At 42.2% G+C, this 12,568-nt stretch overlaps 1 protein-coding gene across 1 annotated transcript in view; it reads right to left on the minus strand.

Moving 5' to 3' along the window:
* Window positions 1–12,568, minus strand: part of lrig3 (leucine-rich repeats and immunoglobulin-like domains 3) — a 22,254-nt gene that overhangs the window by 5,825 nt on the left and 3,861 nt on the right. The window contains exons 2-8 of the mRNA XM_005733087.1: window positions 11,844–11,915; window positions 11,660–11,734; window positions 3,932–4,066; window positions 3,403–3,546; window positions 2,587–2,730; window positions 2,349–2,492; window positions 1,302–1,445 (exon numbers count right to left, since the gene is read on the minus strand). Of these exons, the coding sequence (XP_005733144.1) occupies window positions 1,302–1,445; window positions 2,349–2,492; window positions 2,587–2,730; window positions 3,403–3,546; window positions 3,932–4,066; window positions 11,660–11,734; window positions 11,844–11,915 (858 nt within the window). The remainder of the gene's footprint in view (window positions 1–1,301; window positions 1,446–2,348; window positions 2,493–2,586; window positions 2,731–3,402; window positions 3,547–3,931; window positions 4,067–11,659; window positions 11,735–11,843; window positions 11,916–12,568) is intronic.

The following is a 12,568-nucleotide window of genomic DNA, read 5'->3' on the forward strand; positions in this document are numbered from 1 at the left end:
TGTGTGTGTGTGTGTGTGTGTGTGTGTGTGTGTGTGTGTGTGTGTGTGTGTGTGTGTGTGTGTGTGTGTGTAGGGGGCATTTGGTTTGAAGGCCTGAATCAATCTACGTCTAACTAGGTGCACACCTGCCCTACGATGACCTAAGGAAGACATTTGGTTCTAGTTAAAAAGACCTAACTGGGAAAAATGTTAGGGAGCCTCTCTGTGGGAACAGGGGACGATGGGTGTACGGTGTGTATGTGTGTGGGGAGGAGGGGGTGTTGAGGTTGGGTTTGTGGCTCTCTGAAGGGTTTTTTTTTTCCTTTCTTTTATACAAGCTGTGTTCTTTTTCCCTAGCACGGAGAACCTGAAAAGAAAAGTTTGAAATCTATTTTGCCTCGATATGTATGCCAATGAACTTTGGGTTAAGACTGGGGTAGGTACGGATTTTCTAAGTGTTCGAGCAATTTAAACCAAACATGATTAGTGGTACTGCTGTTTTTAGAAAGGTAGAGAAATGAAACACTCAGAACAACAGTGTGAATAACGTTCTACACGATGATCTACAAACTACTTACAGTAATCAGTGCTAGATGTAAAGCAGTAATCACATTACATTTACTTACATTACATTAATTTTTGTTTGTAGTGCAAGAGGGCAAGACAATAAAGTGCAAACCGTGATTAGGCCACGAAAGACTATCCACTGCTGCTAACACAAAACTGACACTTTGCTTGCTCTTGCAAAGCATAATATGCATAAAATGCATTTTATGGTAACATAACGTGGCTGCTGATCCCAGCCAAAACTTGATTTTTTTATGTCTTTTTTGATTTGTCTTTTAAACTTAAATAAAAGATCATGTGCATGTTCTTATTTTATAAGGATTTATGTGTGGGCACGGAGCAGCAGGTTTAGAATTTTAACTTGCAAACATGTAACAATTCATCTCAGGTATAGACAGTATAAGAGATGGACGTAGATGCCATGACACCATCCATTGCTTCGTGCAGTCCTGTTTTAAAGCATCCAGATTAGCGTTTTCACCATCTGCACCTTGGCTTCCAACACCAAAAAGACCTAGTTGTTTATTCAGTATGGCCCGAAATGACTTAATACTCATAAGCTCATCAGGAAAGAAGACTGACAGTCTTATTGTAACCCCGGCTATCACCATGGTGTGGTCGTCTCATGGAGGGCAGCCTGTACAGTCTATCATCTCGGGCCATGTAAAAGCAAAATATAACTCAACAAGCTGTGTAAGAAATTACTCTTGTTAAGAGAGTAAGGCACTACTTAGTCAACAGTGAATACAACTTACAGCATCTGCAGGTTGGAGAGACCACGGAAAGCTCCATCAGCGATAAAGCTCACGCGGTTGTTTCCAACGTCAAGCCTGTCAAGCACGCCGAGATTTGCGAATCCCGATTCGTCCAGCCTGGACAGGTGATTGGAGGACAGGTTGCTATGGGAAAAACAAGAAGGAAATAATAAATACATTTCTGCAAAGCGCTGATTACAAACTGGCTCGGCTGTTGTGATGCTTCATGTTTCATATTTAAAAAAACAAACATTTTTTTTACTCTTTATATTTCCAGACCAACCTTATCTCCAATCAGTCTGCAGAGATCAAATTTTGCATCAAAAAAGAATTTGTGAATCACTCCGAAAAGACTTTTTTCCCCCTCAAAGTAAACTCTGATGAGAACAAATCAAGATAGCTGAACACGTTCACAACCCACAGGCGACTTGTTTACTCTCAGGCTTGTGTGATAAGAGCGAAAAAAAAGTGGGGAAAGAGAGGGAGGAAGAAGGAAGAAAAGAAAAAAAACAAGCTATCCGTGAAAAAAAGCTCCAGACATGGCGAACACTAAAACCGGCCACCGCTGTAAACAACAACCACAACAAAGGAAATTCAATCCGCTCGCAGGAACGTGCGTTGATGGCTTGAGAAATCAATTTTGTGGGTATTTCAAAGAAACGAAAATGCAACTAATAATGGAATTTCCAAAAAAAACAAACAACTAACGGGACTTCCAGAGGCCAATGTTTTGGCTCAAGTGACAGCAGAGCAGAAAGGAGGCAAAGGGGTGTGTAATATTTTGGCAGTGCTTTAATGTTGGCACTGACTGGCAGAGCACAAGAGACGCTGCTTTGTCTACATGTGTGTGTGTGTGTGTGTGTGTGTGTGTCGGGTTCGGGGTGTATTGGCGACGGGAGGAACTGGAGTGTGAGGAAGGGCAGGCGGGAGTGCCAGAAAGGAGGAGAGGGCAACACGGAGAAGTGTTGGGAGTTCAGAGTGTGAATAGAAAGTGGGGGGAAATATCCAGAGGGACGGCAGGGAAAGAGAAAAAAAAGGTGGACTCACAGCTCACTGAGTTTCGGGCAGGGCTCCCAGGCGTCAGATTTGATCTTGCTGATGGTGTTGTGGCTGAGGTGGAGCTGCTGCAGAGACAGCAGGCCATACAGCCAGCCTTTGCTAACCTCTGTCAGGTTGTTGTAGTCCAGCTGCCTGCACACACACACACGTGCACACACACAGTGAGACTTTATTCTGCAAACAACATTACCTTTCAGGAATAAAACATATCACAAAAAATGCTTACAGGACTTCCATATTACTGAGACCCCAGAAACATCCGTCCATCAGGCGGTTGAGGCTGTTTCTCTGTATCTTCAAGGAGCGAAGACTTGGGAGGTGTTGGAACGTCAGCCCATCCACCCTGCGAACCCGGTTTCTGCTCAGCTCTCTGAAACGCACGCAGAAAGTTTAAAGTGGAAACAGGACTCAAACTATTTTCACAGTGAAAAGCAGTACAAGCATGCCCCGCGCTCACACTACAACTCAGTCGAGGAGGACAGCTCTATTGTCGAGGTGTCACCAGCATGCATCTCTCACCACAGGTGGATACACTATACTGCTAAAAGTAATCACGTCCATGGCCACAGGTGGATGAAATCAATCTCTCAGGCATGGAGACTGCTTCTACAAACATTTGTGAAAGAATGGGTCGCTCCCAGGAGCCCAGTGAATTCCAACGTGGTACCACGATAGCAACCTGTGCAACAAGTCAGGTCGTGGAATATGGCAATAGAGTGTGCGAGCTTCCTTCAGGTGGATTTTAGTATAAAGAGACTGCCTGTGGATTTTCCACATGAGCCCAACATGGCAAGTGACAGGCGATGTCCAAAATTGGGAAACCAATACCAAAATAATCTAGATGGATAAACAGCCCTTAGAAGCCAGAGGAAAATGTGGAATTATGGGGCAAAACAATTTGGGAACACCTCGATGGTGGCTGGGATGGGGGACATCTGGGCTTTTCTGTTTAGACTATTACCCCGATGACCCAGAGCCGTAAGTCCTAGAGATGGATGGATGGTCAAACTGTCTAGCAAGCCTTTGTCATTTTTTTGCTTACAGATGCTGTAGGTGAGGCAGGGTGAAGATCTTGGGTCCTATGTTGGAGAGGCGGTTGCGGTTGAGCCGGAGAACCTGCAGCGTGCTCGACAGATTGGTAAAGCAGCCAGGCTCCAGAGAGGATAACCGATTGTTGTTGAGGAACCTGAAAAAGGAAGATATGCTTGTAAAATCTGCTTTAAATACAAATGTACTGCAGAAAAACTGCAATATCTACTGTTGAACTAGATGGAGTGATTAAACCTGCCTAAATTTAGTGTGCATCTGCAAGCTGCTTTGCAATCCACCTCCGCCCATTTTCATGCCATCTCTGACTAATAACTGTCATCTCTGTTGTGATCAAATGTATTGTGTTATGTGCCGACTGACTGCTGTGGGGTCCCAGAACAGAAATATGCTGCCAAATATAAAGGACTACAGCTGGAAACACCATCTTTCTTTGGCTCTGAATGAATGAGTTTCATGACAGCGCCATGCTTGTGTTCTGATCTGAATGTTTTTCTTAAGATAAAGAAAATCATAACACTCACAAGTTCTTGAGAGGCAGAGCAGGGAAGGAGCCGGACTTTATTTCCACAACATTGTTGTTACTGAGGTCGAGGGTTTCCAGGGCAAGAAAGGGCCGGAGCTGAGCCTCGGAGATCGCAGTGATCTTGTTGTTTGCTCTGAAAATACAGACACCATTGCTCCAATAAATGACAAAAACATCATGTATTTGGCTAGCGGTGCGCATCGGTTTCACATTTCCAGATACACAAGCACTCGCGTTCCCAAAATTCGGCTGCGGAATTAAAAAATGACAAATTCTCGCGCTCTTAAAGCTTAAACTTACCACCCAACATGAAGTTATGTCATCTTTTTTTTCTGCTGAGGTTGCACGCGCATTTCATAAAAAAAGCCAACAAATTATTCAATATGATTAATGTTGCTGCTCTTCACACCAAACAAGCTTTCACTTTATTTTGTTTATAAGGTAATTACCAACAAGGTATTTAAAAAAGTAACCTGCCAATTACTTGGCTGATGAATACCATTCCCTCAGTGAAAGCATGCCTCAGCAGAGGCCAGCAATTTCCTGAGCTGCACGCCTCCTAAATTGCAGTGCAGGGACTGCTTAGTTATAAACAGAGCCTCTACAGTGCCCTCTTTGTGCATGAGACTCTGCACCAGAGAGGGAGAGAGCAAGTGGAATGGAGGGGGGGTTTCCCTCCAAAGCAGCAGACTACAGGCCTAGTTTTCATTACTTACAGTCCCTCCTCCAGCTACACCTTGCTGACCAGGACAGAGGTTTTCCTGAAGCCTCTTTCCAGCAGCCAAAAAAAAAAAAAAGGAAAAGAAGCAAGGACAGTTTTAGAATTTAGGTTTAATATGAGATGCGGTGCCATTAATGTTTAACCAATGCAAATTAGCTGAACCTGCATCACGCTGCTATGAAACTGTGGTGTGCTGCAGATTCATAGAACTGGGTGGGAACTGCAACACCTTTTTGTAAACTTCTCATTCACGGGATGATATGATGGGAAGCAAAGAGTCGGGAGAGATGGAGGAGTTTGGCGGGCATGGAGGCTACGTCCACACTAATACATTTTCGTTTGAAAGCGCATCTTTTTCTCTCTGTTTCGGCTTTCTGTCCTCACTGAGACGGCGTTTTTGGTCAAGGAAAACTGAGCTTTTTGAAAACGCACTCCAAAGTGGATACATTTGAAAACGCTGTCACAGTGTAGACTGCAAAAATGGGGGCTTTTCGAAAACCTTGACACATTTTAGTCATGTGATGCAGTCATGTGACCAATTCAACCAAGATGGCAGACGGCATCGTACAGCAGTTGTTTTGTTTGCTCTAAATTTTGACAGCCATAAAAAAGATTAATATGAGTTTGTACCTGCTCCAGAGAGCTTTTCTTCAAATTCTTTAATTCTCACTCGCTTTTGCAACTTTGTAACCCATTTAAAAAACTCAGTGCTTTTCCTCAACATTTTACCGCGATGTTTCAAAGAGCCGGAAAGTAAATAAGCAGCAGATGGAAATGACACAGGTCGAGTACAGTGAAGGAACGTAAGCATTTCTGGTCGTTTCAGCGTGGATGAAGAACTGTTCGGAAACGATTGAAAATAGTGTGGACACGGAGTGTTTTTAAATGAAAACACCATTTTCAAATTTATCCAGATTAGCGTAGACGTAGCCGGAGACTCATATGTTCATGAAACACATGAAAACATTGCTCCATTAAACTGTCACACAGAATGGCGAGCGTGCCTTCACTTTCTTTTCTTGTTCCACGTTTTTCGAATTTGTCCGGTCTTCTTCCTCTCATCCCAAACCAGTCACGGCAGATGGCCGCCCCTCCCTGAGCCTGGGTTTGCTGAAGGTTTCTTCCTGTTAAAAGGGGGTTTTCCCTTCCCACTGTCGCCAAGTCCTTTCTCAAAAGCAGTCGTCTGATTGTTAGGGTTTCCTCTGTATTATTGTGGGGTCTTTATCTTACAAAATAAAGTGCATAGATGTGACGGTTGTCATGACTTGGTGCTATATAATTAAAATTCAATTGAACTGAATTGTCAAACCTAAACATATGTTGCAGTGTGCACGAACTACATCATTACCGAAGTAAAACACATTGGCTCACTGTCAGCAACTTTTGTTTGGAGATTTGCAGCGAGCCTTCCGTGCATCACAGCCCTCGGGTCCCAAACAAAAGTGCCGCACACCACCTGTATCTCAGTTTTCATGTTCCCCTGACTGGTTGCTGAGAGAAGGAGGGCTGCCTGGTGAGACCGAACCAGTCTTTCCAGTTTTGCTCAGAGAGAGAGCTCAAACAGGGGACAGGTGGAGGGGCTCGGTGCCTGCTCCTCGCTCCCGGGGAAGAGCTTAGCCTTCGATTTGACTGCTAGATGGTATCATCGCTGTCTCCCATGTAATTATTGCACAATCCTATCCGTTATTTCGCAGTAGAAAATATCTTCCGCTGTTCATCTTTAAACATTAACCCAACCGTGAACTCTCTGTGTGACTCTCTGTGCGACTGCATGCCCAGACAATTGCGGGACTGTACGTCGTGCTTTCAGTCTCAACATCTGCACTGCCACTCAAAGAGTCCTTGCCACACACAAACAAACAGCGCTCTGTACACTTTAAATCCACTCACTCCAAACTTGTTCATTCAATCTAATGTGATTATGGAGTCATTACTAGTGTGATTGCAGGGCTTTGCTGCAGCTTCTGGAAGTCCGTGGAAGGCCAAGCATGTGTCAATAACAGCCCAATGGATGCTGAATACTGAGGAAATCTGCAATAATTATTAAACTATGGTAACGTTGTTGTTGCGCAGCTTTCGTGGCTACAAAACGATGTAATCGCATGTAATGGTCTTTTTTTCAAACCTTCTCAAATGCTTGCAATGTGCAATATAATCAGGTAAAGCCTTTTTATACTCACAGGCCTATTACACCAATAAGACAAAGGTTTCACACAAGCTTATACCTGTCAGCACTTGTTGCATAGCTCGATAGTATTTCTGGCCTCAGCCGCCATCGAGCTGACCACATTTACTCACTGCAAAAACCTGAGATCCTCGTCGAGGCTTCTTATTGTTACTGCCCCGTGTTCAGCAAAGCTCGCTGCAGTGACTGGCAAATAATACTTTTGGAGGGGGAAGTTCTTTAAATGGAAAGTCGCTTTTTTTCTAAATGTATCTTGCCTGTGGTGTGTGTGTGTGTGTGTGTGTGTGTGTGTGTGTGTGTGTGTGTGTGTGTGTGTGTGTGTGTGTGTGTGTGTGTGTGTGGTATTTCCTATTGGAAAAAGAACAGAGTTTGCAGAAGCCATCTGATGACTCTCTCCCTCTCTGCAGTGGCGCCTGTAATGAAAACCAGCGCTGTGCTTCACTGTTGAGACGCCATATTAAACTCCGCACATATCTGCATATCTAACTTAAATGGCAGATCATCTTAACACGTCAGTTAGTGAGAAGAACACACTGTGTTAACGTGAACTGAAGGACGCTTGTGTAGAACAAGGATGTCTTTAAGGCTGTACGTGTCTGCACTGCACAAAGTACTAAAACACATTGTTGCATTTCTTAAATTCTATCAAATACATAATGTTAGAATGCTGAATACCAATAGTGAACATAGTCAAATAGTAACAATTTCAGCTAAAACCTCAGGTTTCAGACTGCTCTAAGAACTCTGTTTCTGACACTTTTTTCTGCTCTTGGCTCTGTGTGACATCAGTAAGAGTGTATAACCCTAATATGGTCAACCTCTGACCTACACACAGAAGTTCTGCCCACAATCTGTAAATATATATTTTCTGGTGACGAGGGGCAGCCAATCAGAAGAAAGTTGGCTTAAAAAACAGAGTGGCCTTTCTCCAGCTACACATTCACAGGTATTTGTTTCAAACAAGTTCATTTTGAAAAACATCGTTGTCCACACGAAAAAGATGAGACTGTCAAGAACATGCCAAAGCAACTGGTGGCCATATATCCTTAAACATATACACATGTTTGCCAATTAAAAGCTTACAAAGACTAACACAGCACACAGTATTACATTAGTAAAAGAGATACAGGCACACTCCTTTTAAGATATAAGAGAAACTCTGATTTCTTTGTCTACATACAAACGTAGAAACAGAAGGAACCCTAGAAGGAGCTCAATTTTTAATTTTTACATGTGGCTGAAAGGCCAAAACACAGAAAAAGTAACATTTAATAAAATGCCCGAGTATGCATGGACAGGGCCTAGGGTAGAGGAGCAAAAACTGCTTGTATCAGAAAGACGAACGAGGGCTGGTATACGGATTCCTCTCAACTATTAATCATACAATTCTACTTAAGCAGACCCCAACAACCAAAGTATGGAGCTGGAAGTGAGCATAGGTAAGAGCGAAAAAGACAACGACAACAAGAAACAAACTTTTAATCCCTCCTTTAATTGCAGTTTCTCAAGTTTAACTGTCCATCAAACCATCTGGTTGAAGCACTGAGGCAGACATTTTTAACTTTGAGTTTAAAGAAACGCTACAGTGACACACTTTTCTAAATCTAAACATATCTGACCAGCTAACACAACTCACACTAACCTCACAGCCATCTTCCTCACATAACAAAGCTGCCATAGTCTTTTATCTGGAGTACAACCAACAACTCAATTAGCATCAAATCATGTTTAGCTTAACCCATACTCAGGCAAAAACAACTAAACACCTTGTAAAGGAATACCGCCGGGATTTTTAAAGAACAGATTCAACAAAACCCTGATTTATCAAAAGCAAACCAACAAACATTTTCATTAGCAGCTGAATCACATGAAACATTCAACAAACAATTACTTTATCTGTGCCAATTTTGCTTTGGATCTCTTCATTTCAACAAGGTTCCCATTTCCTGAGGAACACAGAGGTTCACCTCCTTATACACCTAATCCAACCTGGAATCTCTATGGTCATTTGTTGAACCCTCCTTGAACACAAGCAAAGGGATTTAGTGGTGGTGGGGTTCACCCCCTCCATAAATTCCTGGGAAATTGTTCAATTAATTAAACTGATCACGACTCAATTACTACCAGCTGCAGGGTTATTGCCGTTTGTTTTTACTCAGAGCAACGGGGTCAAAGAAGTCGACGAGAGCTGCCGCTATGTCTGACTGGCTGTTTGAATAAGTGGTATTCGATACCCCGAGGTCTTTTCCCCCCCTCTTTACAACCCTCCCAGCTTGGAGAAACTAAAGGAGGGAGAGAAATTCTGGAAAAATATTTCACTGGAGGGAAAAATCACACACTGTGCCATTTTATCTGAAGGAGGAGGATGGCTAGTGAGAGAGCAAGTGTTCACTTCGTTTTCTTCTGCGTGAGCTCGTTTTCTTCACTCTGGTTTTTGCATATTTCAGATGAATTGTGCTTGACAACAATAACAGAGTTACAATGCGGTGTGTTTTGGGTTTGACAAATACGGGAGTTTTTGAATGCTGGCAAACCCGCTGATAACCACAGTTTTGCAATGTGATCTTTTTTAAGGCAAAATAGCCAGTATTTACTTAATTATATAGCACAGGCAATGTTTCACAGAACATTCTTTTATGTTTCTCAAATTAAAACAGACCTTGAACTGCATATTGTGAGCTTTTTGGTTAAAAAAAAAAATTGTATGTCAGCAAAATAGGATTCATGAAGCTCCACGGCACTATCCACTTCCAGAAAATTAGCATGACAAACTGTAGCTATTAACTAGAATAGTTTGTTTAAATGAAAGACTGCTGAAAGATGGACGTAGCCCTGCGTGGGCGTTGCCATCTCATTGAGTTGAATACGACCGAGACAAAAGAGAGCTCACCTCACATTTACTTGCTAACGTGTTGTGATTGATAAGTTGTTAGCCAATGAGCATAACTTTGATATTTCTCCTTTCTGACTCTTAGAATTACCAAAATGTACAAAAATAAACTTCAATTTTTATTTAGCATGACCTAAAACTAGTGACTGAACCCATAAACTCATCAGGAGAATGTTTGCAAGAAGGAAAACAAGAGCTGTTTTCTTTTAAACCTTATGTCCTTTTGTAACCCCAGAAGTCGCCCCCTAGTGGCAATTAAATAGAATACAGTTTAAAGGTACTTCAACACTGGCTCCACCTCTCAAACCTGGAAGCTAGTTCCATCTGTTATACAGTTCATGGTTAAGACTAGCAGAAATGTGTATTAGCTAATATTAGCTACAGCTTCTCGCGCATCCTGTTTTTCACCAATTGTCAGCATTAAATGGAATGTTTTATTTCAAAAATGGCTCAAACATTTGCAAAACCATTTGCAGAATCATCCCAGCAGAGGCTCCAATCTGGCCCACTGCATGGCTTTGAACAATACGAAGGAGAGAATGAATTTTAACTTATGTTAACAAAATTTAACATCAGTTTCCTACTGATAAACACCTCCCCCTTGGCCATTCACACTAGACCAAAGTAATTATGTAATAGACAAACAATTCACATTCACTAAGTGCTTAGAAAGGGTTTTTAAAAAAAACAAAAACAAAAACAAACAAACAATGGATTCACAGTATAAATAAATATATCAGACATTTTCTCTGAATGAACAAAAACTTTCTGTTTTATAGTTACAGGACAGTCTCTGCAGTAGGTTACAGAACTTTTTCATTTACCATAGCAGCATTTTAAAATCATGAATAAAAACTAAGATGTACTGTTGCAATCGCACTTGTTTACCTAAAATGTGTTAGCGATTAAATGTGTAGTTAAACTTCTTTACACTGACAGCAAACAGAGTTTCAGTGATCTGGCCCACTAAGGCTCAAACTGGGCTGTAATGTAAAATGAGTTTGACATCCCTTCTCCAAAGTATGAAGGTTTTTTGGGTTTTTGGATTAAAAAAAAAAAGTCTACCCTACTCATGTTTCTGTGCTAAGAAACTTATAGCTGGAGGTGATGCTCCTGGGTGAAATCTGTAAACAAATTGTCAATTGACTGACTGAAGACTGCACGCCCTGTGGCGACCGCGGGGTTTCGTGTTGGGGCTTGATGAGGAGAAGGCCTCATCTAGCTCAGAGTGGAGGCACATTCCTCCACAGTAACTTCACTTTGGCTGGTTTTGAGAGACGTGCCACAGAAAGCAAATAAAATTGTTGTGGTTTCACACACTAATATCTGGCGTTGCCCCGAGAGCACGTATTGCACAACAATACTGGTTAAAATCTGACAGGGACCGACTACGACAAGTCAAATCGCCTTCTGCATACTCAGCATCACTCAAGCACACGAAGTGATCGTTCTCAACAAAAGTTAGAAAAACTGATACAACAAGACAATGTTAAAACTTGAAGCATTTTCTTCCAACTCCCTTTAAAGGACTGGACGTGACCCATCCACTTGGGATCACACCAAAAAAATATTTTTTTTTCACATGACAGATTTTCTTTCTTCCCAGTCTCACGTCACTGCCTCCAGTTTAAAAATACACCAACAAGCAGCGAAAGCCACCAAAAATTTTTTTTTCCCCCCATTTCTGTTGATGGCATTTGTCTCGAAACACGTGACCCGTCTGGGGCTGACTGCCATCTCTCTGACTGCCCCGTCTGGGAACCAGCTCAGTCAAATGGGTTGCTCTCTAGAGAGGAGGAGGAGGGGGAGGAACCACTTCCCCGCTCGCTAGTTTAACCAGCCATGACAGCCCCGGCGGAGAATTACCCTCCACACCACGCTGAGGTGAGAATCCAGAGAAGCTTTCGATTTAAAGGAAAGGTTTACTTACAGAATAAGAACTGTGATGTTTGAGGCGTAAGGGCCCAGATCTGGTATCTCCTCCAGTCCATTGTGGTTCAGCTTTCTGAATACATCATCAAAAAAGACACGGTGAAAGAAGAGTTAGAGACACACTGTTTTGGAAAAGCCCGAGTTTGCTCTGAAATGTGCTGCGAAACACGAGGCATACTCACATTTCTTTTAAATGTTGTAGTTTGGAAAACAAAGTGCTGTCGAGCACCTGCAATTTGTTGTGGCTCAGGTCCCTGCGGGGAAAAAAAGAAAGAAAAATTAAGGGAAAAGTATACCCCACGCACTGTAGTTTTCAGCTGCTACAGTCTTACATTTGGGTCTGCGCAGCAAACATAATTACATACAAATTTGGTGTGTTATTGTGCCTTAAAACTGTGAACAGTGAAAGCGGATCAAAGAAAAACTCACTGTAATGTAACTACGAGGTTAAAGCTCCAAGACGTAACAGATAAAGTCGCAAATTTTAAACAAAGTCCCTCGACTGGTTTGAATTTTAGTTCCAGTTGTTTTTAAGGGTGGGCGTGACTTTGGTTTCAAACCACAGGTATATCCCTTTGAAATACAGTCAAATAGCAGCAACAATAAGATTGTTTGAGGTGTTTTAGAGAAGTGCCCAATATTGGACAACATCTCAAAGCAAGAGAAAAAAAGTTCCAATACAACTTTTTCTCCTCTGAATGCTTCACAAGTTAAAAGGCTGCTTCTGACATTTGGTCTCTCCTTTGAAACACAGCAGAAAAGCTGATGCCAAAACAGCTTCCTTCAAAACCAGACGTCAGCAGAGAAAGCCAAAACCTACAACCTGATAACTTATTGTGTGTGTGTGTGTGTGTGTGTGTGTGTGTGTGTGTGTGTGTGTGTGTGTGTGTGTGTGTGTGTGTGTGTG

This window comes from Pundamilia nyererei, unplaced genomic scaffold (genome assembly GCF_000239375.1).
Source record: "Pundamilia nyererei isolate P.nyererei 1_Seehausen unplaced genomic scaffold, PunNye1.0 scaffold00050, whole genome shotgun sequence".
Taxonomy (NCBI): Eukaryota; Metazoa; Chordata; class Actinopteri; order Cichliformes; family Cichlidae; genus Pundamilia; species Pundamilia nyererei.